General features: G+C 35.1%; 1 protein-coding gene across 4 annotated transcripts in view; it reads left to right on the top strand.

Annotated features, from left to right (window-relative positions):
- Erbb4 (erb-b2 receptor tyrosine kinase 4) overlaps nucleotides 1-26,572 on the top strand; it is a 1,041,831-nt gene that overhangs the window by 702,687 nt on the left and 312,572 nt on the right. For all 4 annotated transcript variants that reach the window (XM_085698741.2, XM_085698747.2, XM_085698750.2 and 1 more), the window contains exons 6-8: nucleotides 19,195-19,313; nucleotides 21,838-21,979; nucleotides 24,659-24,772. In XM_085698741.2, coding sequence (XP_085554867.2) covers nucleotides 19,195-19,313; nucleotides 21,838-21,979; nucleotides 24,659-24,772 — 375 coding nt within the window. The remainder of the gene's footprint in view (nucleotides 1-19,194; nucleotides 19,314-21,837; nucleotides 21,980-24,658; nucleotides 24,773-26,572) is intronic.

Raw genomic sequence — 26,572 nt, 5'->3', positions numbered from 1 at the left:
GTCCTTGGGTTGTTTGCTGTGAATGCAGGAGACCCTGGTTTGATACATGGACCAGAATGCATATATAATATTTTCAGCATTTTTAAATTTGTAAAATACTCAAAATATACCTGGTATTTAAAATCCTATGGGTAAATATTTTAAATTTGAAAACAAAGTTTCTTATGTAAATCGTAAACTTTTTCTCAGCACAGGATAGGAAGAACATGAGATGCAGCTTTTCCTAGCATAAAATAAATAGAAGACACAAAGCATTGGGGATTTAAACATGTAAGCACTGAACAATTAGGAAATTTGTTTTAATGTTAGATAAAAATTTAGAAATTTCACATTTACCTGCATTGATGAAATTATGTTAATAATGAAATAACAAAAGAAATATTATAAGCCATCAATGGAAAGAGTACAGAAAGAATAACACTCAAAAGTAATTCCTTAAATTATTTTTTAAAGTTACATTATCTTCATATTCAAAATTTAAGAAATATGAAAAAATAACACAAAATAGTCTTCTCTCTTGTGCCTGCTTTGTTCAGCCACCCACTGGCAGCAGACATTGTACACTTCTGAAAATAGTTTCTGGAGATTGGCAGGTCTTCCAAGAGTATCTGTAAACATGACACATCAATCTGCAGGAAGACTAAGCACCTCTCCATATATTAAGAATGTGCCAGGCTCCTCAGTATGAAGAGTAGGATTCCAAGAGTCAGTAAAAGAGTCAGAGATAGCCCCTGTTCTCACTGCTAGGAGTACCACAAGAGGACCAGGCTAAACAACTGTAACATATATGCAGAGTGTTTAGGTCACTACTATGCAGCTCCCCTGCTGTGTGCTCAATCCCTGTGAGCCTCTAGAGCACAGGTTAATTGATTGTGTGAGTTTCCCTTTGGTGTCCTTGACTCCACTGGCTCCTTCAATCTTTTGTATTCTTTTTTTTTTTCTAGTGAAGGTTTTAGACTCATTTATTTAACAATGGGGGAAAATTTAAATACTCTCCCAGTACCCAGGCATTTTGATCTGTTGCCATCACATGGCCACCCCTCATTGGCTAGTCTCGATTAGAACCTCTGGTAGCACCAGGTAGAATCCAGGTTGACTCTTCTCAGACTGTAGGCCTTAACATCCTACATATCCATCCTATTTTATTTGTTACATAGGCACTCAGTGAAAACCAGAGTTCTTTGCTCAGGCGTTGTTGACCCTGCCTCAAAAGAATTCACCAACTGGACTGTGACGGTCTTGGATTGGTCTGCTGAACAAGCCATGACCCATAATTGACTATCAACCCTCGAAGAGCATTCATTTCTGGAGAGCTGCCAGGGTGGGGGTGGGAGGGACTGTAGTCTTTTGAATTACAGATAACCAGGCATGCATAACCTCCTGCAGAGGACTGCAAGAAGGATGCCATTAACACCTGAAGACTAGCCTTAGTTGTCTGCTGATGTGGGATTATATTTAGGAGATTTTATGACAAGGGGCTCAGCCAACCTTGCAAGCCCTGAGCATTTCTGCCAAGTAACACATTCCTGTCCCTTGTGAGATAGAAATCCTAACTGCCTCCAATGGCAGTCAACAGCGCTCCTACTAACCCACAGAAGAAGGGATGCTTGCATTTTTCCTCAGACTGTCACATCAATATGAGTCCTGGTAAGAGATGCGCACCTGGCCATAAATCTTTTGTTTTCTTCAGAATTCCCCAAACTTTGATTAGCATTTGACTGTGGGTCTACTTAAGTTTCCTTCAGTTGCTAGACTAGCCTCCTTCTCTGATGACAGTTGGGCTAGGCGCCTATTAGATCACAGGAAATGGCCATTCATGCTCTGTGTCTGCTTTTGCTTGATGCTAAGCTGGGGTCTTCCTTGTAGATTCTTGGAAGATTCCCTTGTGTTAGGGTTTTACCTCACCCTAAAATTCCCAGTAGTCACTCTCAGTTCTCTTGCTTTCCTTCTATCCCCCAACCAAATCCCTCAAGGTCTTATCCTTATCCATCCTCAGTCCTTTTAAGAAATCTCTTCTATTTCCCCTTCCCAAGGAGATCTGGATGTCCCCCACATGAACCCACCTTATTACCTGGTCTCTGAGTCTGTGAATTGTATCTTTATTTTACAGCTAATATCCATTAATAATTGAGTATATACCATATTTGTCTTTCTTGGTCTAGATTACATCACTCACTATGATTTTTTATTTTCTAGTTGCATCCATTTGTTTTCAAATTTTCTGGTGTTCCTTGGTGTCCTGAGTAATACTCCATTCTGTATTGTATCACATTTTATTTATCCATTCCTTGGTTGAGGGACATCTCCAGACTCTGGCTGTGTTCATAAAGGTTCTCTGAACATAGTTGAACAGTGTCCTTGTGGGATGATTGAGCTTCCTTTGATTATATGCCTAAGAATGGTATAGCTGAGTCTTGAAGTAGATTGATTCCCAACTTTCTGAGAAACCACCAAAAGATAGAAACAATCAATAGATTTCCAAAGTGGTTGCATAAGTTCGCACTCCCACCAGCAATGGAAGAGTGCTCTCCTTACTCCACATTTTCTCCAACATAAGCTGTCATTTGTGTTTTTAATCTTAGCCATTCTAAATGTGTAAGATAAAATCTCAGAGCCATTTTGACTTGCATTACCCTGATGGCTAATGATATTGGAATATTTCTTTTCATGTTTCTCTGCCATTTGAGATTCTTCTGTTGAAAATTCTCTGGGTGAGGGCTGTACTCCATTTTTTACTTATACTTTTTGATGTACTTAACTAGTTTCTTAAGTTATTTATATATTTTGGATATCAGTCCTCTGTCAGATGTGGGATTGGTGAAGAACTTTTCCCTCTCTGTAGGCTGCCATTATATCTTATTCACAGGGTGGGTCATTTGCATTACATAAGCTTTTCAGTTCCATTAAATCCCATTTATTAATTGTTGATCTCAGTGTCTGTGTTACTGATACTCTATTCATGAAGTTGTCTCCTGTGTTAATGCATTCAAGGCTATTTCCCACTTTCTCTTCTGTCAGTTTCAGGATAACTGGCTTTATTTTGAAGTCTTTGATCCACTTTGACTTGGGTTTAGTGCAGGGTGATAGATATAGATCTATTTGAATTTTTCTGTATGCCAACATACAGTTATGCCAGCATCATTTGTTGAAGATGCCTTCTTTTTTTCCATGACAACCTGACTTTTTTATCCATGCATGAATGCATGAAATTTTGTAGGATTAGTAGCATTTGTAGGGTCATAGTCTTGTGTACTTACACTTTAATAGAGATTATCAATACAGAATCATAATGTCTGAAACAATTACTGTTGCCTGGGGAATTGTGTTTTAATAGCCATTTTTCTATTCCTAGAAAAAAATGGCACATTAGAAACATTTTGTCTTTATTAAATGTTATACCACTCTATCTTGATCTATCTCTATGCATATATCAGTATCTGGTTATAAATTTAAATTAACTTACTTAATAGAAACAATGTTCTATGGCAGGAATGCTTTGACAAGAATTTTTAACCAGATTCTAAACTAAACCTAGGTTTTTATGTAAAATTCATTCACTTGAGTGTTTGGAGACAATTACAAACTGATTCATATGATGCTGGGCAGGTATTAACCTGATATCTAAGATAATCAAGCACCAGTGCCACACTTGGTAATGATGCACAAGGGAGACATGGGGGTCAGCAAAAGAGGTTGATGCTCATAGCCTTTCCACAACAAATAGCTTCTCAGTTGTCAAACTTATAGGTGATCTGTAATCCTAGCCCTTTGCCTAGTGACTCTATTTCTTTACCTTTATAGGGATGGAGGCAACTTCAGAGAGGCTTCCTTATAGATGCTGCTGTGGCTGGAGGTCACTCAGCTGTACTTCTCACACTTATCACCCAATGAGATTTGAGAAAGGCTGTACAACAGATTGTCTTCCTATGCCATCACTGAGCATTTTCCTTCAGTTACCTCTTGGATTATGTTTATCTATTATTTTTGTTTGTTTGTTTTAATTTGGTATTAGAGACAGGGTGTCTCTATGTACATCCCTGGATGTCCTGGCACTCAATCTTTAGACCAGGCTGGGATTAAATTCAGAGATCTGCCTGACTCTGGGATTTAAAGCAATCGCCACAACGGTCAGTTATTATTCTCCAAGTTTAGTGTTCAATTTGTCAATATGATGCCATCTTTCCACACTAGAACTCATATATAAGCCTCTTCATAATACTTTACCAAATAAAATCAAATCAGTTATTTGAATTTATAATTTTATTTTTGTCTCATTTTACATGCATTTTTGTAGATGCAGTATAGTTAGATTATAAATACATATATTATAGATTCATCACAGATAAATCTATTTATAGATGGTGAATTCTCTGTAATTGGGGTTACTAATAAAAAGGCTTAGAAGTCACTAGAATGAAGGGGTGGATTTTCCCCAACTTTGGTAAAACTTTACATTAGTCTTCAAGTTCTATAATGTTAAAAATCCTGAAACTTTAAATGTTTTGACTATATGTGATTAGGACACAAAAAACAAAAAAATAGTCTTTATTTACCAAAATATCTCTTATTTTTATAATAGATATCTTTCAACATAGCAAGAAAACACAAAGCCCTTTCTCTGCTTGTTCTAAACAACACTGAATACTTGGGTCAAAAGACAATTTTTTCTTAATGGCAGTGATTTTATCCCTTTCCCTTCCAGGGAGGACATTTGATAAAGTCTAAGACTTTCTGCTGGTCACAGTAGGAAGGTGAGGAAGTAGAAGCCATGAAGCACGTAATATAGAGTGTGCATGAGAGCCCTTTGTAGCCACCCTCCCCCCCAAGAGTCATTATTCAGTACAAAGTACTGGTGCTTCTGGCTGAGTGAGCTTTCAGTAAGAGTTGATGCAGTTGATGCCCAATCAAGACTGAGCCAATAAGATTCTACTCTTGAAAAAATGGATTTGGATCCAATGATTCTGATTATGAAATGTTAGAATCTTTGGCCCTAAAAAATAATAGTTGTGGCCCCTCCTATTTGGACTATGTGTGTAAGTGAGGCTGGAAAACGACAGTTTTCAGTGTTCCTACAGAGTACAGGCAGCCTGCAGAGATATGGGGCAAAACAAATGTGTAACAATCTTTGTTATCGGTCCATCATGAAGCCTTGATGTACTTGAATCTTCAGTCCCTACAAAGCATCTTGTTTTACAAACACATGTGTATATGTGTGGTGGCAAACACATTTGTGCATGTAGCAGTCAGAAGTGTGTATTCAGTGTCTTACCTTTGAGGTTCCCAATTTAGGCAATGCTAGTTGGCTAAGAGCTCCTAGTTCCTCCTGCATTCTTCCCCAAACTCTGGACTGTAGATATAGATGACAATGCCCTGCTTTTAATGTGTGTGGTGAGCTTCAAAACTCAGGTCCTCATGTGTGTACAGCAAGCATTTTTACCACCATAATACCTCCTCCAACAGAGTAGAAGAGAGAACTTACTGAGAAACAATTCTGTTGTTTATATAGAACATCATAAAATACACAGTTACCAGACTTAGTTATTATATCACCATAGAAATCAAGCTCACCATATTACAGAATTCTTAATAGTCAGCATTTCCACTCTACAGCCTATACATTTTAGGTAACTACTTATACATACATGCATGCATACATACTTACATACATATATACACACACACAAGTAAAAATTTTAGTACACTATACATTATCACGGAATCTTGTATATTATAAAACATTTCTATTTTAAATGTCACTTAAGATAAATTTCTTGCACCTTAGGGAGGACAATAATCATTTTTCTATAAACTAGAGAAGTCATTAAAGAGGTTGTCAAACATATGTAGATGATATTCGGGTTTCAGCCTGTGTTTGAATCTGAAGACTGTTCTGTCTCTTGAACACCACATTTCAGAGAACTCTCAATGGTGTGTTAGTTCAGAAATCAGTCATGTGGTGGAAATTACAGTTGTTCTGCTTTCCGCCGTGAGTAAACAACTCCATATTAGCCATCATTTATCACGTCTATAACATGGAAATGGTTATGCTCACTTCCAGATGGTTGATTTCTTTGCACAATGAAATTCTATGCAATATTAAAGTTGAAATGCTTAAATTTTGGAGGTATAGACTAAGGACCAAATAAATAACTGCCTGGCATATAATAATTAAAGGAAAAATTTCCATAAATAAATGGAATGCTATGGGAGATAAACTCTAGAGTTCAGTCTCACCTGGAGATTTTTACCTCTGTCTGGTGTCTGGGCAGGGAATGAGAAACAGGACTGGAGGAAGTGGAGACTCTTTGCCCTTGACTTTCATACATATCCTTCTCTCCTTCCTATGAGTTACTTAAGGGATAAATTGCTTATCCATAATTAAATTACAGAGCAAATGTATTTGGGAGCTACTAGATACTTAAGTAATTAAAGAACAGAGTTTTATAATAATAAATTATATAATTTCACACTTTTGTGAGAATTAGACCTCATGGAAGATTCTATAGGGATAAGAAGGCCCCAAAATTACCATGAAGGTAAATTACACAGAACTCAGAATTCTAGTCTCCCCTTAAATTTTCAGCAGTTCCTTCATGAACTAAGGTGACTTGCAGTGAGATTCACTGAATCATATAATATTCTTTGACGCTTTTTAGAATATTCTACTTAACTAGGTCACAAAAAGTATACATTTTCATATCTGCAAGAAGTAGTCTCTAAATAATTTACAAATTGCATCCTTCTCTTTAGCTGAAATAAATTCATTCTACTGAGAGCTTCTCTATAGTAATTAATTTTATTTTGTCAAAAATTTCCTCATCTGTTTTATAGATATATTTTTCATACTTGCAAAGTATTAGGAAAGAAAGACAACTATTCCTAATACCTTCATCTCTAATAAGCAAATCTAAAATAAAGATGATATTTTATTTAGCCACCATTGACTTACTCTATGGATGTCCCCACTCGCTGCTATGTTAGAGTCTGTCTTGTATAACTAAACAGTGAGAAGTCATAGGAAAGGCAGACAGCTCAGCTCTGAGACATTTGCAGTGATGAACAAGTTGTTGGATGAGATGAAATGGGAATATTGAAGCTGCCAATATCTCTGAATGGAGACATGGGAAAGATATCACTCCACCATATTGTCCTTGAGGAGATGGCTGCAGGGTTTGCAAAAATGGGCACAAGTTTTGTGCTGTGTTAAAGCAGAGTCCATGAAATGAAAGTCCACAGAGACTATACTGGCAACTTATTATAGACAAAGGATTATTTGCCCAGTGTTCAGGATTTTAGAAAACATGTTGAATAGTTTTAAATGTATCCTCAGTAGTGTTTCCTGGTGTTTGGGTTATAAACCGGAACACTCTCTATTAGAACAGCAGACTTTTTTTCTAAACAAAATCTTTTTAAAAATCGTAGCCATGCTAAGGGATTTTATAAATATTAATGAAAGTAAATGATGCTTATACAATCTTACTAAGCATTCTACTCTGATTTACCCCCGAGTCTGATTTTCTGAACAACTTGAATTCATGCTCCTTAAATCTGTTTTAAATGCTAGAGCATGCTGACCCCAGACACTTAACAAGAATGTTTCTCGCATCACTGTGAAGGGTCAAACAGAACTTCGGCTGAGATACTGAGAGATGCCTTACATGTGGAGCGGCAACTCCAACTTGAAAGTACTTTTAAGCTTAGTTAAATCGTGCCTACCTTGCTTCACAGCACAGCTTAAGTAAATTGATTCAGTGGATTAATGTAGTCATGTCAGGGGAGACACACTTATCTTCTATGTGAAGGCTGAAGCTTATGGAAGTATTATTTAGTAAGCTTACGGGTAAGAATGACAACTCTCTCTATTCCCAAGAATTGAATCCTGAGGGCCGAGTTGCCTAGGTGTGGATGTGAAGGAGACTCGGCTTTAAGAAATAAATAACAATGAATAAAGGAACAAAGCTATCTCTGTCCCTCCAAGATATATGAAGTGTACTTATTGCATTTAAACTAGACACTGCGTTTCCTTTTTTACCTCCAGTCACAGTATCAGGCCAGTTCTCTCTACTCTCCTATCACCAGGAGGGGTAGCAATTTCATTATACTCTTCCCTTTTGTCCTCCCAGGCCTGATGACAGTTCATTAAGTCACTGCAAATTGAGTGAGGAAAAAGGAAAAAAAAATGCATACATTAAAATATTACAGTTTGATTTCCCCAACTTTTGCATATGTTTTGCTTGAGAGTAGTCATAATTGTTTTCATTTGCAGATTTTATGATTGGATATTTTTGAGGTGATAAAGTTTGATACTAAGTTTTTCATCTTCTAAGTTGTTTTCCAAATGTCATTTCTAACCTAGGAACAAATTGGAAAATATAAGTATACTAAACAATAGAAAGAAAAGGTGTTTGTCTACTGAATTGAAGTTGTATACTATAAAATTGAAGAGAAAATTCATGTTCCAGCTGCTGGACTAAACAGACATGATGTTTTCCCTCATTTGTCATTAAATTAATAATAACTTTAATAAAGGGAAGCTTTAACTGTGGAAATTTCCACTTAGATTTTGTTTTTAAAATAAAATAGTTAATACATTATTAAAATTATGAAGAGGTAATCAATACATTGATAAGATAACATATTATACCAAACAACATTTTATATTATTTATTGTTTCCATGAATATTTATAGTTTATACTAAGAAAACTGGAAGGTTAACAAATTCTCCATACTTTATTATGCTTAGACACAAGAAAATCACTCTTCAGTGAAAATGTATTGAAAGTTTTTTAAAATAGGAAAAAGGAGAAAACCAGGTCTTAGTTTGTTTTATAGATTCTTGAGGAAAATATTAGAAATATGCTTATTAATTTTTTTGAAAATATACCGATAACAGCATCAAATGGAATATTTAACGGCATTAGATAGTTAATATACTCAAAGAAAGTTTTCTGCATTTTTCTCCCCATAAAATATAATTAAGAAAAAGTAACACCTCAGAATTAAGTTATGTTTCTGTCACCATGAAAATCTGAAAAATTCTGTAAATTGTGAAACTCAAATGACAAATTGTGAGGCTGATAAACAAATTATACCTGTGTAGATGCATAGGTATAGAATTTGTCATAGTATAATTGTGTTTACAGTCTTTGCGGGAAAAAATGTCATTTTAAAAGAAGGTGTCAATGTGGTAAATATCCAATTAGAGACTAGCAAAACCAGTGGGAGCTAACGCGGAGCACAGAAAGGGCTGAGCCAGCACTCCTGATCAATCAGGGCAGCAGCAAGCCTTTGTTAGGAGCCAACATCTTTAATTAAAACTCTTGTACTTTACTAATAAGTTTGCGTGTCTATAAGCCTTCTTATTGATTTCAATTATTTTCTATTATCCATTTCTTGAATTTATAGTTTCTGAAGACATTGTAAAATTAAGGAAAACATCACAATGCACTAATTACTTGTACACGTGCAGCCTCTTAAGCAGCGAGTGAAATAGTTTACTTGAAGAACATGGGAACAAATTGATATTAGTTGTCACGTTATCACAACATTCAGATATTTGATCTGAAGGAGGAATTTTTTTCTATTTAAATATATCAGGCACTTTTATCTGAACTATAGATTCAGTGTCATTGGGAAAACTTTGCTGAATGTCCTCCTAAGAAATTGTACCTTTTCTGTGAACATTCTGGAATGAAGTGGGAGATGAAATTATGTCATGGAATCTGAAACGTGCACTTCAGGGCATGAGTTCTTTTGCGTTACTTTAGGTTTTATATCTTCTGCTTGCTTAACTACTGTGCTGATGTGGAAGCAAGAAAGAGGGTTTGAGGGTCTTTCTTAACCAAAATTATTCTTGCAGTAAGAGAAACAAAACTTGCCCTTAGTTTTATATATCTACATATTTACTAAAACTAAATATTACATACATAATATCAGAGTTGTAAAATTGGTACAGCAAATAAGTCATACCCTTTGCTTTAATGTGATGTCTTGTTCTTTTAAAACATTTACAAACATAAAATAAAGCCCATAAAAAGTAGTAACTGACACTGTGATCTGATGGATTTCATGGTCCCTTTGACCCTAATTTGAAAAAGTAATCTCCAATGGCTTTACTATAGTGAATTAATTAGTAGGATAAACTTCTGTACAGCAGTTATACATAAAAAGCAAACAGGCTGTTTTTTTACTGTTTCCTCAATTGACCTATGTGCCATCCGCTGAGCCCTATTTTCTAACTGTAGTTTCAACTTGTTAGCAGACTGTCAAGTCACTTCAGCAGGCCCTGACTGAAATTAAAATTTTATTAAGTAGGCTAGGTTAGAAAGTAGGCTACACATTGAAAGCATGCTTCATTATATCCTCAAGCTATATATTTGAAATGTGAGTCTTATGTGTTATGATCACTTAACCATAAATCTATTACTGCTATTGCTGATATATGACTTTATATATTAACCTTCATTGTGTCTCCTATTCTTCTCTATAAAACTTATAAATTGAAATCACTTATTTGTAAGATGCCATGATATTACACATATGTATATGTATTCACATTTATGGAAATCTTCTAATTTGAAGAGAATTGGCGTAATACTTTAGTTTTTATTTTAATCACTCACAATGTTGATAATTGATGTGTGTTGATAATTCATTGGAATGAGCTGGTTTTCAGAAGAGAATATAGAAACATATGAGATTATTTTAGCTACCTGTGTTACATTTGAAATCGTTTCTGGAACCATCTTCCTCACTATTCTAAGTCTTCTTGGTCCTCACCTTTGTTCATCTATTGTCTGTGGCTCTGAACTTAATGCTCACAGACCAAGGAAGATGTAGAGGAATTTGGAAAGTAATTTAAAGACCTACTTTGATTAATAACTCACTGTGTGACCTAGGAGAACTTAGTTAGATATTTTTAAATGTTAATATCTTCATCTATGACACTGGGATAATTAAATTGCTATATGAAATACATAGGTTATATCATTACAGGTTTTGTAATTCTTTAAAATAATTTAAATGACACCCAAGGGTCCACTGTAAAAGTAATCATATCACTGAGACCACAAGTCCCCTTCTTGCATTTTTATAGAAAGTGATTAATAGTAATCAGTGTGCTGTTTATATATGTGTCTATTTGCACACACATTTATATACAAAAGTACAAGTAACGCTGTGATATTATTTATCTTGATTTACAAGAATTGCCGTATTATATTTAATTTTCTGTCATTCAGTAATTTTTCACTTATACTTTATGTTTTGCATCTTCTTTCAGTACAAAAAGGTCAACCTTTCTCTTTTCTAGTGCTTTAATAGTTACATGTGTCATGTTTATACCACACTTTATTTAGCAGTTCTGGCTTGGAGGATGTTGAAATATACCCGGTGACTATTATAATACATGAACAGTTCAAAATATGTAATTACTTACAAATGCACATCATCCTATAAGTCAAATTTCTCTAGACAGAGCTGCATTGTCACACACCTTTAAATACATAAATTTAATGGGTGGAACCAAATTGCTCTTCAGAAGTCATGTATCAATTTAGGAACTCACCACAATAGATTCTTAATATTGTTCATGGTTTCACCCTTACCAACAACAAATTTAAAAATGTTTTCTTCGTATAAGAGCAAAAGATCCTGGCTCCTCTAGATATTTGTGGCTGTTCTTGTTGCATTTGTCCATAAGCACATACATTTATCTGATTCAACTTTTTCGTCAACAAGTGGTAAATTGTGCTTAGTCTCTTCATTCTTTTACTCTGGAAGAACAGTCAATGCTCCCAATCCCTGAGTCATCTCTCCAACAGCTGGACATGAAGTATTTTATGGGCATGATTTGTTTAAAATTTGTTATTAAAAATAGAAAATCTACAAGGATCATAGAGGTATGAGTCATTACGTGTTAACTGAAGTTATAGAAAATTTGATATGAGAGAAGAGAACAATCCTCTGGTGGCATTTCCCTCTATGTTAAAAATTTGGTCTTCAGAATGAACAAGGAATGATTTTATATCCCATCAAGGACATTTTCTTCTCAGATTTTCCTATAGGCTTTTTCATAAACTTTCGTTTGTTTAATTTCCCAATTAGTGATACAGACCTTAACAGTGCAAATAGGAAATTACTGTGAAAGGACATTGGGATTAAGGTTCTATAAAAGAAAAATTAAAATGCCAATCAAGCAAATCTTGTAAATGACTTAGAGGTTTTTTCCATTTTAACTAGATAGAATGATGTCTCTCAATTTTATGCATCACAATGGAATAACATATTGAACCTATTTAACCTCTTAAAAATTTTAGAACATTGCCAGTCATTTTATTCATATAGGACTTAGATGATTCTTTGGCATTATTTTAAAATGCTATATATCCTACTTTTAAAAATGAGGTTTATGCACCAGTAGATAGTAGCAGTGGTTGCACATTTGTAAAAAATGAACATTGAACCGCAGTGAGAGTAACTGAATCAGTTTTCTTGGCATAATGATTGCTATGTTCAGTATGAAATTTCTGTTAAGTTGTGTGTACCCAGTTCATGGAGACTAGGTAGGGAAAGAAAAGCCAATAAGAAAGCATTGAAGAAAGGTAAGATAGATAGATAGAAGAAAGGAAGAAGGGGAAAAGACGGAGAGGGGAGGGGCACATGAAATATGGGGGGGGGAATCTTCCAAAATACTTTCTAAATTAAATCTAATTATCTCCAATGTTAAATAGATTTTTTTCTCTTGTCATTGTAATTATTATTTGATTTTTGCCGTACATAAAAAGAATGAAACAGTAAATATTTGATCTGTAAGCTGTATTTGAAATAAAGTAGATTTATTATAAGTCAACAGTTTGGTCATAATATTGGTTATCAATGTATTTAGAATAGTAATTCAATTTTTGTTTTTATTAGAAAGATACTGATAAAAATAAATCTCTAACAGATATTCTAATTCTGGAAGTGATTTTCTCTTAACAATTTCCCTCCCCATCACATTTTGTTTTTTAAATTTGCATATCAGATTCCTGTGGAGTGTGTTCTTGAATGAATCCCCATTCCCAGTTTCTTGCTACTATGCTTCATATAAAAAGTAATTTAACTTCCAAGATTTACCTTTTAATTGCCTGCAAAAGGTAGTTAAATCTCCTCCCAAATATTTTGGAGGGTCCACTGAAGCAATTCAAAGAATATACTAAGTATAGACGAGAAATCTAGTGAAATATATGAAGAAAGGTGGAAATGAATGAAGGTAAAGCAAGTATAAGTTAATGCTCTTGTGAGGCTTGGATACTGATTAAAGTTATTGATTATTTTGTGTTTTTACCATTATTAGAATGGTGAGTAAGGTTTGTCATGTTATCAAGATTAAGTAAATAGTGCCTATTAATCAACAAATATCATTTAAAAACATATTCTATGCTGGTCTTCGTTGTATCCTGTATCAGCTTTGACATGCCCAAGTGAAAGTTTGTTTTTTTTTTTCCCCTGAAAATAAGCCCACACAACAATGGAGAAAATGATATCTTCCAGATCACAGTTTAGAAATCATAATTAATTCCATGGCTACTAAAGTTTCATTGGTAAGTTAGACACATGAAACTCTTAATAATGAAAAAATGTTTTTTTTTTATCTTAAGGGCTACATAAAAATCAGATTAGGCTTTTCTAAAATAGAAATTTACCTTTCTTTCTCATTATTATTTTTGGAATGAAAAAAACTAACCTTTATTCTGCTTGGAGTATACCAACAGAATTCCAAGTACGGCTACTCATAATAGGAAAAGAGTAGCAAACGTGTGTCACTACCGATGAATCATTAAAGTACCTCTGATTTCTAACGGACTGCCGCTCAGCATCTGAAGCCCATCTTTAAAGTATAACTGCCCACTGCATTATACTTGGTTGTCGCCATGTTCCTCTGCAATCAGGGGCCAAGTGTTGAGGTTTGGAAATGTCCTGTTCCATTTTTAATCTACATGTACTGAAGCATTTCCCTCTTCAGCCCATCTTTGAGTCCTGCGCTTTGCCCCCTAATGGCTCCTTCCATCTTCCTTTGGACATTACATATATGGACTCTCGATCTCCACACAGGTGTCTTGGTTTATACGGGAGTTTGTTGATAGTGTTATTCATAACCAGGGTCCACAAATTAAGCCATTGTAGAGAGGTTGAGCGGTTTTGATATAATGGAGAACTTTACACTGTCTCCGGTAAGGAATGAGGCTGTCATTCAGACCCATCACACGCTTGAACATCTTGGTTCCTAATCATGAGCCAACATTTAAGGGTGTGCTCAGTGTCCACTTGTACCCTGGGGAGCACCTGGGAAAACAACTGTTTTCTAGCTATGCTGTCGAGACATCTCCTCTAGTGGCTACCTAATGGCACCCTTGGTACACAATCTTCTAGAAAGATAAACAAGATTTCAATGATTGCACTGCATGCCTTTGTGGATTTTATTTTTTCGCGTGGTGCCCAAGTGACATGGGTTCCAAGTTCTATGTCCTGTTCACCTTTGCTTTAGCTAAAACAAACACTCTGCTTTTCTTTCAGTCGTAGCTTCTGCCGCATTCACACTTTATTTCTGTTTCTGGTGAGTCCTTGACCTCACCTTGAAGTCTTTGGTTTTTCTTCTGGAATCCCTCATTTCATGGTTGAGTCTGTTCCTAAAGTTTGTGCTCAGTAGTCCTCAGTTGCACCTCCCTCCGCTGGGCCTGTTCCTTCTCCACCTTCGTTCTCAGTGAATGATTTCACAGGCTTCTGGTACTTCTTATCTTTCTCTTTCATCAACTGTCCATGCATTTTGCATTTCCTCCAGCATTTTTGCTGTAGTGTGTGAAACTTCAACATTCAGGTGTTCCTCATCAATCTTCCTTACCTGGTCTGATGCAGAATTGCATCAACCTCTGCCTGGTACCATCTTTGACTAGTATTATACAACTTACCGGGGTAGGGAAGTGGGGATTAGAAAAGTTAGGAAAGAGCACGAAGATGTGAGTGAAAACAATGAAATACAAACAGGATAGTAGAGGGAGAAAGTTCCAGTGACTATTAAAATCTGCTTGGGTTTAATTTTCTATATACTTTTATACCCCAACACCAAAGGGGAAAGAAGACTGCTTTAACAGGATACAAAGGGCAACTAGAAAGATTATTTGTGTCAATACTTTGAGACATCAGGTCATTAGCATTCTGTTGTTGAGTGAGTCCCCAGGGGAGAGAGCTAGGGGGAGCACACTTGCCAGGTTTATAGGCAAGCTTTAGCCTAAGGGCTACACGCCCCACAAACAGAATATGATTGGCTGAACTCCCCTATAAAAAAAAACAAAAAAACAAAAAAAACAAAAAAAAACCCCTTGGGTTAGGGCGTATTGTCATATTTGTTGTTAATAACTTGGAGCAAACTGAAACTCTTTGACTTTCAGACAAGGTACAAATAGGCTCACAATCCTCTTTAGATGGCAGAGTTTTTGCAGAGTTGCTAGGCCTAAACCCCTTCCTGGATTGTCATTGTACTTTTTCTTCAACTCCTGTATCTCCTGCATAAGAAAGAATGCCAAGAAAAAAACTCAGGACCGCAAGGGGTGCAATCACCCACTGATACAAGGGGACTGATCTAATGAGAGTTCACCAAGGCCAGTTGGACCGGGACTGAACGAGCATGTGATCCAACCAGATTTTCTGAATGTGGCCGGATCTCTGAATGTGGCTGGTCCGGAGCCTTTCTGAAAAGCCACTGACAATGACACTGGGACTTGTTTCCTCTGCATGTACTGGATTTTTGGGATCCAGTCTGTTCGGATACTCACTTTCCTGGACCTGGAGGGAGGGGGGAGGAACTTGAACTTCCCACAGGGTTGGAAGCCCTGACTGCTCTTAGGGATGAAGAGGGAGGAGGAGGGGGGAGGGGGGAGTGGGAGGGTGTTGGGAGGAGGGGCGGAAATGAAAACTTTCATAATTTAATAAACTTTTAAAAAAAAATGCCAAGAAACCACCTGAGGATTCCAGTAGTTTGTTTTTGATAGAATTTTTCTTGCTTTGTTTCTAAATTGACCCCTAATTCCATTTGGAACACTTGGTCAATAGCTTTGAAGGAATTTTCAAGGAATATCTTGAAGGATATATTTCCCATGAATCGTGTGCAGGTCCAGCAGTTTTTGGAGGGTTTTCTATGCACAGATGCAGAATTTTTTCTTTTTTCAAGGATTTTTGTTTGGATAAAAAAATTAGAAGGATGTTTCTTTACCTTTCCCAGAAATGGAACAGAATATAAGACCTATAAATGTCTTGGAAAATCTGAGATATTTGGCCATAATATGAAAGATATTGTGACTTTCAAATTTTTGAACTTTATTCATTACAGAAAACAGAATGTGTTTGAGTTCATAATCGAGAATATTTAATTGATTATAATCAATTGAGAATAATCGTGGTTGTGAAGTTTACAAATTTTAGCCCGTTATTTTCATGCATAATTACTGTTCACAGTGAGAGTAAAGACCTTGATATAACCATTTAATAATATTTAAATAAATTCTGATTAGTAATGTTATCATTTAAATGTTTTGTATATTGACTCTCTCACTTGTCAAGGAAGGACAACATAAATAAAGAAAAATTGAAACATTTTGCATATTACCATGAATCAAGACAGTTATAAATAAAATTTACCTTTGGATATAGGTGTCTAGAATTATATACAGTGCTGCTCACAGGACATGTTTGCTCTGGGTTTTGAGCTGATGGTTTCCAGCTGAGCAACGCTAGTTACCTAGAAACAAACAATGAAATGTTCTCTTATGGCTTATTTGACATGAAGTGTTTTGTTTACTTAACATATGTCTGCTATTTTAGTTACTTTCAATCTAATGAAAGAGCTTTTTTCTGTGCACGGCAAGCATATATTCGGATGCATATTTTATAAAACTATTTATGAAAAGATAGAACTATGTGTGAAAAGATTTTCAATTATGTAGTTTGAATTACTGATTTGTACATATAAGAGAATGGAGAACTTACTTAATCATTAGAAGGAATAGTATAAGGATAGTATATGCTAATGACAAGTTTTAGAAGTTATAACAAATTTATCGACATATATTTATGACATGTATTATATATACTTATATATTATATAATTTTGCAAGTATATAAATATGACAGTTCTAAAAATTGAAATTCATCACAAACAGAGAAATGTAACAAATGAAGGGAAAGTATGTTAGATGGTGTTAGATGACAAATACGGAAGGAAAGAGAAAATGTAAAAGTAAGAATGAAAGAGAAAATGACAATGAGAAGGACAATGAAGGGGAGAAAGAAGAGGAGAATTAATATGAATTATAAATGCTTGTCCAATAGCTCACACTTATTATTAACTATCTCTTACAATGTAACCTATTTCTCTGAATCGATGTGCTGCCTCAAGGCTCATTGCTTTTACCACTATATCATTCTCCATCTGGCTGGTGACTCTTCTGACTCAACCCTTCGTCATCCCACCATTCTCAGTTTGGATTTCCTACCTAACCTTATCCTGCTCAGATATTGGCCAGTCAGTTGTTTATTAAACCAATCATAGTGACATATGTCCACTCAGTTTACAGAAGGATGATTCCACAGAGATCATTCTAGTCCTATTGTTGAAATAATAACATCAGATATAATGTAGTTGAGTTTGCTTAGATTTGAGAACCTTAGATTTCAGAAACCTGGACTGCTAAGTGAACTTCATCTTCCTGTTCTAAAAAAACAAAAGAGTAATAGAGACGTTCAGCTTGGATACAGGCCTAGTGAAGGTTCAAAATAAGTGTTACTTAACAGAGAAGACAGGAACACTTTAAAGGTGGATAAATGCCACTTTTAAGCTGGCAATAGAATGGGTGTCAGTCCAAGGAGTAGTGTGAAGTAGTGTGTCTTTTGTACATTTGAGAAAGACAGGCAGTGTTGAATGACTCCAGTGGAGGTAGAAACTTTCATAGATTAATGGAGAATTCTTACTTTTTGCTAAGGATTTAAGCCTTTGGTACAAGGATAGCAAATATTTTATACTGTGAATCAACACTGAATCAACCAATGTCTTCTATTTTTAAACTATCTCTTCTGATCAACATAGAGGATTAATTGGAAGGAAAAATAAGAAGCTCTTTAGAAAAGAATGAAAAACTTTATAGATATGTATAAACTAGTATAGAAACAGAACGTAATAAAATGTAATGAAACAGAATTGATAATGTTTGCTGATTTTCTCTGATATCAGAAGTGATAGGGAAAAGAGAACTAGAAGACCTACGTTTAATTTCTAGGTGAGCTATGGATCAGTTAGAGCATTTCATTGATTGTGATGAAAATGAATGTAGCCTATGATATAAGTGCTGTCAAAACAGCTTAGTCCAAGAAATGATATCCAAGAAACCTGTCAGAAATGTAAATCAAGAAGGCTTGGAGTGATATGCTGCTGTACTTTGTAGTGTTCATACTAAGAAAGTATTTGGGAAGTATGTCTTATGAGTAATGGAAATACATAGAGTGTGCCCCTTTTCTATAATTTCAGTACCCCATCTGTGCATTGTTGTTATTAAATTATATAGTGATTTGATGCTGTGGATTGGCTTAATGAGTAAGAAAAGACAAGCAAAAGGATTTCTTGTGTTTTCACCCTTCATTAATTCCTTCCTTCTTTCTTTCCTTCCTCCTTTACTCCCTTCCTTCCCATTCATTCCTTCCTTCCTTCCTTCTTTCTTTCCTTCTTTCCTTCTTTCGTTTCTTTCTTCTATCCCTTTTTCATGTATCATATAATGAAATCAACTGATAATTTACTTCTCTGTCTGTTGAGTACTAAACACCTTAAATGAGTGCCTGAGAGCTTTTTCTCCCCAGAGACTTCCTAAACTTGGGTTTAGCCATGTCAATGTTCATTCCAATATTTCTGAACTTATTAAACGTATACAATAATGTTTGTAAAAAATTATAACTATTTGTTGAACACAAATAATGTTATACATAAATAATTATGCATATATATATGCACATGAATGAAGCTTTTGTATAGTAACTTCCTTCTAATTACAGATTCAGTTAGTCAATATTAGATGGAATAAGCTGTTGTTCCAGAACACATGTTTTGTTGTCACAAACATAGATTTGTTGGTGGATGGCTTTGATTGAGACCCTGTCTCTGTCTTCTACAGTGACCAGGACTGTGTGTGCTGAACAGTGTGATGGCAGGTGCTATGGACCCTACGTTAGTGACTGCTGCCATCGGGAATGTGCTGGCGGCTGCTCAGGACCGAAGGACACGGACTGCTTTGTATGTTTAGGGATCCTCTCTCTCTCTCTCTCGCTCTCTCTCTCTCTCTCTCTAAATCAGACTCACATTGAATATTTAACACTGGATTATATTAAGATTAAGTCTGATCATTTTATTACTATAAAAGGCATTCTACATTGAGTTGACTATTGATTAAACAGAATGAATTTGTACCAGTGAGATCATTTCTGACTTTCTGATATAATTTATGTGTGACATGAATATATTGAAGAACATGAATGAAAACATGCTGGGATGTTTTCCAGAAATTGAAAAATAATTTCCACATATTCAGTGCTTATCGCTTTGTGTTGTTGCATTATTAGGTTTCATAAGTGAGGATGGCTTGCTTCCTGAATATCAATTTCAAGGTTATATCAGACAAATTGATGCATTTAGATATTTTACAGTTTGTATTGTTAACAAGCTAATATTTTCTATTTATAAAATATAGACATGTTTATTTAAACCTATTTTAAACCTATTTATGTGATAAACCATATGGTTAATATTTTTGAAGAGAATATTTTTATTTCAATAACACTAACATTTATAGTTTGTTGTAAATTTTTAAATTATATTTGATATTATATCCTTGATATAAGTTTTTGTTCTTTGAAATACATATTTAACTTTGTAAGTGATGATTTATTCACACTCATAAACCACAATACTAATTTTAATCTAAAATAATAAACAGTACACTGTTTTATTTTTAAAATGAGTACAACAAATTATTTTTCCATTTCTTGAAAAATCTACTGACACATATTAGAAATTTATTTTGTTGTACCAAATACATATTAACATTAAAATTTTTAAAGAATTGAGACTTTATCTAATAAACAAAATAAAAATTAAAGCACTGAGGCTGTAACTATTCTTTAAATTTTAAAAATTATGAGAATCTTAATTTGTCTAATGTGATTCTATGGTGAAACAACACTAAGTCTGGTGAACTGAAGTCAAGCAAAGAATAGATGTTACACATCTAAGGAAGAGCCTTGGCAGCCAAACTGAGAGCTCTTTCTTTTCTGTCATCGGCATAGTCAAGAGAGGACCAAACTTGATTTTAAAGATACGGCACACTGCAGGTGCTGCATTAATGATTCCAAAGCCAGCACTGTGGTAAACAGTAGGAAAACCTCTTCGTGTAGGATGTGGCACTGTGCCCCTTCTCTTGTATTCTTGTGATAAGCAGTACCAGGTGCTCTTGAGAGCTCTCATTTCATTACTATATTGGAATGGTCCAGTGATTCTACTTGGCATTTAATACAGAATGTTCATGAATGCCAGACTGATGCTTTGGTGTAAGTTACATCGTGGTTGTGTGTTAACTGGAAGGTAAATTTGCTCCATTCCTCTGGCTTATATTCCCTTGTTCCAAAGCCGTCTACATACACTGCATATCAGTGCAGAAAATGTGTTAGTAATTCAATTATAAGAACACATGATGTTTCATGGTCATAAATTAAAACTTACTGAGTTTTCTAGATTGCTTTTTAATGGAGTCTTCCTATGAAGTGTCATTTTAGTGAGTAATGTATCATCAGTGAGTCTCCTTCTGATTATGTATCTTGTAGACCACCGTGAGATAATTGTCATGTTGTGATAAAGTGTTTGCTGAAACAATTGATGACGCAAATGTTGTGAGAAAGCAGAATAAATTAATTCTTATTAATAACCATAAGACAATTTATAATGAAATGTAAAATAGAGCTTTGGTTCATGCTATCTCTTTTACGAGGCCTCAGCTATTCACAGGAAAGCTTCATTTCTTAACTAAAAGGATGAGATTGTTCATGTTTTTTAGTCACATGTTTATATGTGTTTTCTTGTGATATCAAAAATACAACTCTCAGGTAGGAAAATTATTTTAAATTCTTCTCAAGTGAATTTGAAAATATGAATAAAAACACGTCAGAAGACAAATTTATATTATTAAAAATCAAATGCCTTTTGAACCTGGTGGCTACCATAAATGATGTATCATTATGAAAAATTATATCGTTTTATTTAAACACAGGCTAGTGACAGCTCTCAAGTTCTTCACATTTTAGTGTTTTAAGCATTATACTTGGTCAGTCTCCAAGTTCTCCTTAAGTTCAGGTAAATCAATGACAATCATTTTGTTTCCTACTCTAGAATGAAGATATTTGAACTTAATATGACACATAAGGCATGGGATTGCCAGATCTATAGAACTGAAGACATACACTGACAGGAAAGATTAAAATAGGTATTTTTAATCAGTATGAACGCAAATAATCTGTAAAATTTGTATACATTCAACACTATCCACCAAGTCTTAGTTTAAAACTGTGTTAAATACATGCTACTCTGCATTCATGTAAACAGAGATAATAGTGTTTTCTGGCACAGAGAGGGTAAGAAATTGATGAAAACTTAAAGGCACAGTGACTTCAAGGTTATCAGTTTTGGCAGTGTTTATAAGATAATAGCAGTGTGTTTGTTGACAAGAATAAAAGGAAAGTTATTTATAAATGGATTTGCTGTGTTACAGGCCTGCATGAACTTCAACGACAGCGGAGCCTGCGTCACTCAGTGCCCCCAGACGTTCGTCTACAATCCCACCACCTTTCAACTGGAGCACAATTTCAATGCAAAGTATACATATGGAGCTTTCTGTGTCAAAAAATGCCCACGTAAGTAGCAAACTAAGACATATCAAATAATTAAAGCTCTACTTGAAAAATGCGAGGTTCATGTATGATTGTTTTCATTGAAACTTGAATAATAACATTGGTAAATTATTTTACATTGCCTGAGGGTTCAGGAGACTATATTTCACAAAAAGAGGAAACAAGAATCAACATACTTATCTAATTTGTCTGGCCACATAAGGTCGTGCAATACTTGAAGTTAGAATGGTGGTTTAGAGATTCCTAAACACTTGATATTTTCTCTATACCTTGTTTTTCAACACGTGACACTGTTTCTTAGAAGAGATCATTGTTTGGCAGAAATCTGTATGATAAATAAGGTTAGATAGTGATATAATTGGGTTTAATATGTGTTGCTGATTTTTACTTATATTAGAATATATGCCAAAATAATTGAACATATATAAAGATTGTTAAGTGATATTTAGCAAACTGATAACAAATGCTAATGATTCAAGAAAACCATCACTATTTTGATCACATATTAAATAGCATATGTGATTATATATTTATATATGATCATATGTATAGATATATATCTGTGTGTGTGTGTACATATATATATTGACATCTGTTGGTTTTAGTGATCAATGGGACTTTTACCTATTTGAGAGTCTAATAAGGTAATTTAAAAATTTTAAAGTTAATAACTACATTTACTTATATACTCATATGACTGGAGGCTTTGCACTCTGTAGGATATGTGTGTATGTGTGTGTGTGTGCATGTGTGTGTGTGTGTGTGTGAGAGAGAGAGAGAGAGAGAGAGAGAGAGAGAGAGAGAGAGAAAGTTGGAATATACTTCTTTTAATCAGTTGAAGGTCCTTCGCTACTTTTAAACTACAACACTAAGACCCTCTGTAAACTGCTCACCAGAATCAGTTTACCAAACTTCAACCATTTGTGGAAACAAAGTCATTTATCTTCTAAACAGAGGTCTTACACTGTGTTTAGTGTCCTGAAATACAAAAACTCAACTTGTTGAAGAAAAAAAGAATGGTCAGGCTTCTGTGCATCCTACAAAGAGTCCATTGTGGTGGATGCTCTAAGACTGATACCTTGCAGTATGTACATGTGGTTACCCCGATGAGTGATGCCCCTTGTACTAGTTTCCTTTGTGTTACTGTGATTAGGATGCCTGTCAGGAGCAATGAAAGAGGGGAAAGGTTCATTTTTATTTTACAATGTCTGAAATAGAGCATGGAAGGGATCCAGTGCGTGTACTGGAGCTTTTGGCAAAGACTCTTTTCTTGCATTGAGAGTTGGCCCAAGGCAGGTAAGAATCAGAGCCTTTGTGATCTTCCAAAGCCTTTTGGTAATAAACTACTTCCAACTTGCAGTGTCTACATTTGAAAGGGTCACAGTCACAGCCAAAAACTGGAGGTCTAGTCTTTAAAGTGTGATGTTACAGGGAACATTATCGACTACAGATCATACCATTCTTCTACCTTGGATACCCCCTACCTTTCAGAAGTTCCAATCTTTCTTCTTGCAGAGCAATCTAGGGCTTTTGAGTGACTCTTTTCTCTATACAAAGTAACTGGGTTATTAGTAATTACCTAGAAAATGTCCCATTAAGAAGACCTTCCCTTATTTCTGACTTTATGCCTTCTACTGCCTTGTCTGGGTGCTTTTCTTCAAGCATTGCTGATTATGGAAATGCTGACCTTAAATCAACACTGACCAATGGTTAGGTTCAGTCTCTATCAGGTCCAGAAAGCATTTAAGGAGCTGTTTGTTAACTGGTATACAATCCTTTACCATAGACACCATGCCTAGACTCTCAAAATCTTAGAGGTCTCTGTTAGTTTTCTCTAGAACTTCTTCATAACTCTGTATGTCATTAGCTATCCAATAATGATGAAATATCACAGAAAGACTTGGAATGTATGGCCATAAAGCAGAATTACTAAGACCACAGGTCCCTTCTGCTTTGTACACACCTCATGTTTGGTGTCTTTCATAGTTTTGTATATAGATCCAGAAGTGTACATTCCAAACCACCGTCCTTGCAAACATCGTGATGCTCCTCTCTTTCTGAGAGCTCTAGATGCAGAAATGTATTCTTTATTTTAAAGAGAAAATACTGACATCTCACAGATTGCTGATTTCCTATGCATGTCACCAAGTCTAAGCAATAAGGTGTCCCTTGTTTAATTGTACACTTTTGCTAAAGTGAAATCTTTCACATTTTCACTATGTAGCACAAGGGTTTGCTGGCACTCAAATAAAACACTGGATACCTTTTAAACATTTCCTCTTGGACTTGCAGAACCCCCTCTTGATCCGAGGTGGTTTAACTTCAGCTTCATTTGCGCTTCATGAACTTGAAGTATTTTAGACTTCCAGCTCGCATAATGTCGTGAAATGAAGTGGAACTGTTGAAAAACGCAAACTAAACATAATGTAGTTTCCTAAGTCTACAAACAAGATCGCTCCATCTTGGGGGCAATCTGGAATGTGGAGCAGTCGTCAAGCAGGTACTCAATCTCAGCACACACTGCTCTTGGAGTGGAATGCAGGCAATGGAGAGATTGCTTCAGGTTGGGGTATTTACAGGACTTGTTTTAGAGACAGATGCTAACTATTTCTAAATCATAAACTATCTTCTTTTTAAGGCTGATGGTTTAACTTTAACATTTTTATTTGAATTTTTAATCAGATAACTTCGTGGTAGATTCCAGTTCTTGTGTGCGTGCATGTCCTAGTTCCAAGATGGAAGTAGAAGAAAATGGAATTAAAATGTGTAAACCTTGCACTGATATTTGCCCCAAAGGTGAGTGATTCTTCAGAATATTCAGTTACAATAGGTCCTTACCAAATGCTCAGTTACAATAGGTCATTACCAAAGGACTTCGTGTGCTTTTCTTGCTGTGTTGGTTTTGTGGGTTTTGTTGTTGTTTGTTTTGTTGTGTTGTGTTTGTTTGTTTCTTAAGACAGGGTTTCCGTGTGTACCCTGGCTGTTCTGGAAATTGGTCTGTAGACCAGGCTGACCTTTAACTCAGAGATCTGCCTACTCTCCCTTCTGAATGCTGAGATTAAAAGTTCAAGGTGCAAATCCTACCTTCATGTACATTTTAATAACCCAATGGGACTAGCTTCTCAGAAAAAAAAATCCCCTCCCACAATGATGATTGACAACACCACCACACACACACACTTTGGATAATTTTCTTGTTATGAAAAATACTGGGTAATAGTGGTTTTGACTGACTTTGATTTAAATTAAAAGACTGGCCTAGCGGGGGAAAACCCGGGAACTCAGAAATCAAAGAATATTTCTTTCTTTTTTTTTTTTTAATGCAGTGCTAGAGATTGAACCCAAGCTTTTAATCATTCTAGGCAAGTACTCTACAATCAAACCAATGCCCTACCCAGAAGTAGCAAATGTTATGTTTGTCACTAGGTGTTTAGTATCACATAAATTATTTCTGAACAAAAGATCTGCAAAGGGAAAGACCACACGGCATTTTCTCTCCCTTGTCTTAAAATCGTATTTTAACAGATATGTACAGCAAGAAGAAGTACATTGTAAGTATCAAATCAATCTCACAGGTAATTTGTGCTGTAGAATTTGAATGAAGAAAGACATCTTACCTAGGCCTGAATGCTCAAATTCCTCATGAGAAGGAAACCTTGAAACAGGATGAAAGTAGAGCTCATAGCTCTCAAAGGGTCAAACGGTAGACTTTTAAAGTACCTAGATTATCAAAAGGAAAACCTCATACTTTTAGACTACACACTTTATGTGTGTGAACAACTCTGTCTCTATATCTGTCTGTGTCTCTTCTCTCTCTATATATATATATATTAAATATACCTATAAATATTTCTAATTCACACACCTTCAAATTGTTTTTTAAAGAAGAGCCTTCAGAAAGCATAAATAACATAAAAGTATAAACATTTAAATGTCCTAGTGCTTATTCATATCACAGTACTTTTTATTTAATAAATATTTTAATACAGTAGCATTACTAAATTGTAGGTTGTAGATGATTAGTTGATCAAGAAATTATTTCATAAAACTATCAGCATTTTGCTGGGCCATGGTGGCGTACACCTTTAATCCCAGCACTCGGGAGGCAGAGGCAGGTGAAACCCTGTGAGTTCAAGTCCAGCCTGGTCTACAAGAGCTAGTTCCAGGACAGCTAGGACTGTTACAGAGAAACTCTGTCTCCAAAAGAAAACAAACAAACAAACAAAAACTATCAGCATTTTAAAAATGTTAAAAGTTGTATTTTGAAATGAACTTCATAATGAGAACTTTTATCTGGTAATGTAAAGTATTAATCGATAAAAGCTTCATTTCAGTTAGCCTAGGTACTAACTATGTGATGGCTCTTAAATTTAAACAAAACTCTTACAATGAGTCTGGATCATTAGGTTGTAATACAGAGAAACATTTTCAATTCAGTCTCAGTAGTAAATGCTGATTAAAGATAAAGAAAAAAAGAACAATGACCTACTGAACAGAGTAGATAGTTTTCCTAAGAAGGAATACATACATACAGCTAACAAATTGTTATCAAAATGCTCGGAGTGCCACACTATCAGAGAGATGCTTATTAAAGCA

The sequence above is a fragment of the Myodes glareolus genome, chromosome 1 (genome assembly GCF_982192425.1).
Source record: "Myodes glareolus chromosome 1, mMyoGla1.1, whole genome shotgun sequence".
In the NCBI taxonomy this organism is placed as follows: Eukaryota; Metazoa; Chordata; class Mammalia; order Rodentia; family Cricetidae; genus Myodes; species Myodes glareolus.
The sequence above is the reverse complement of the archived record's forward strand: the minus strand, read 5'-3'. Positions and strand labels throughout refer to the sequence as shown.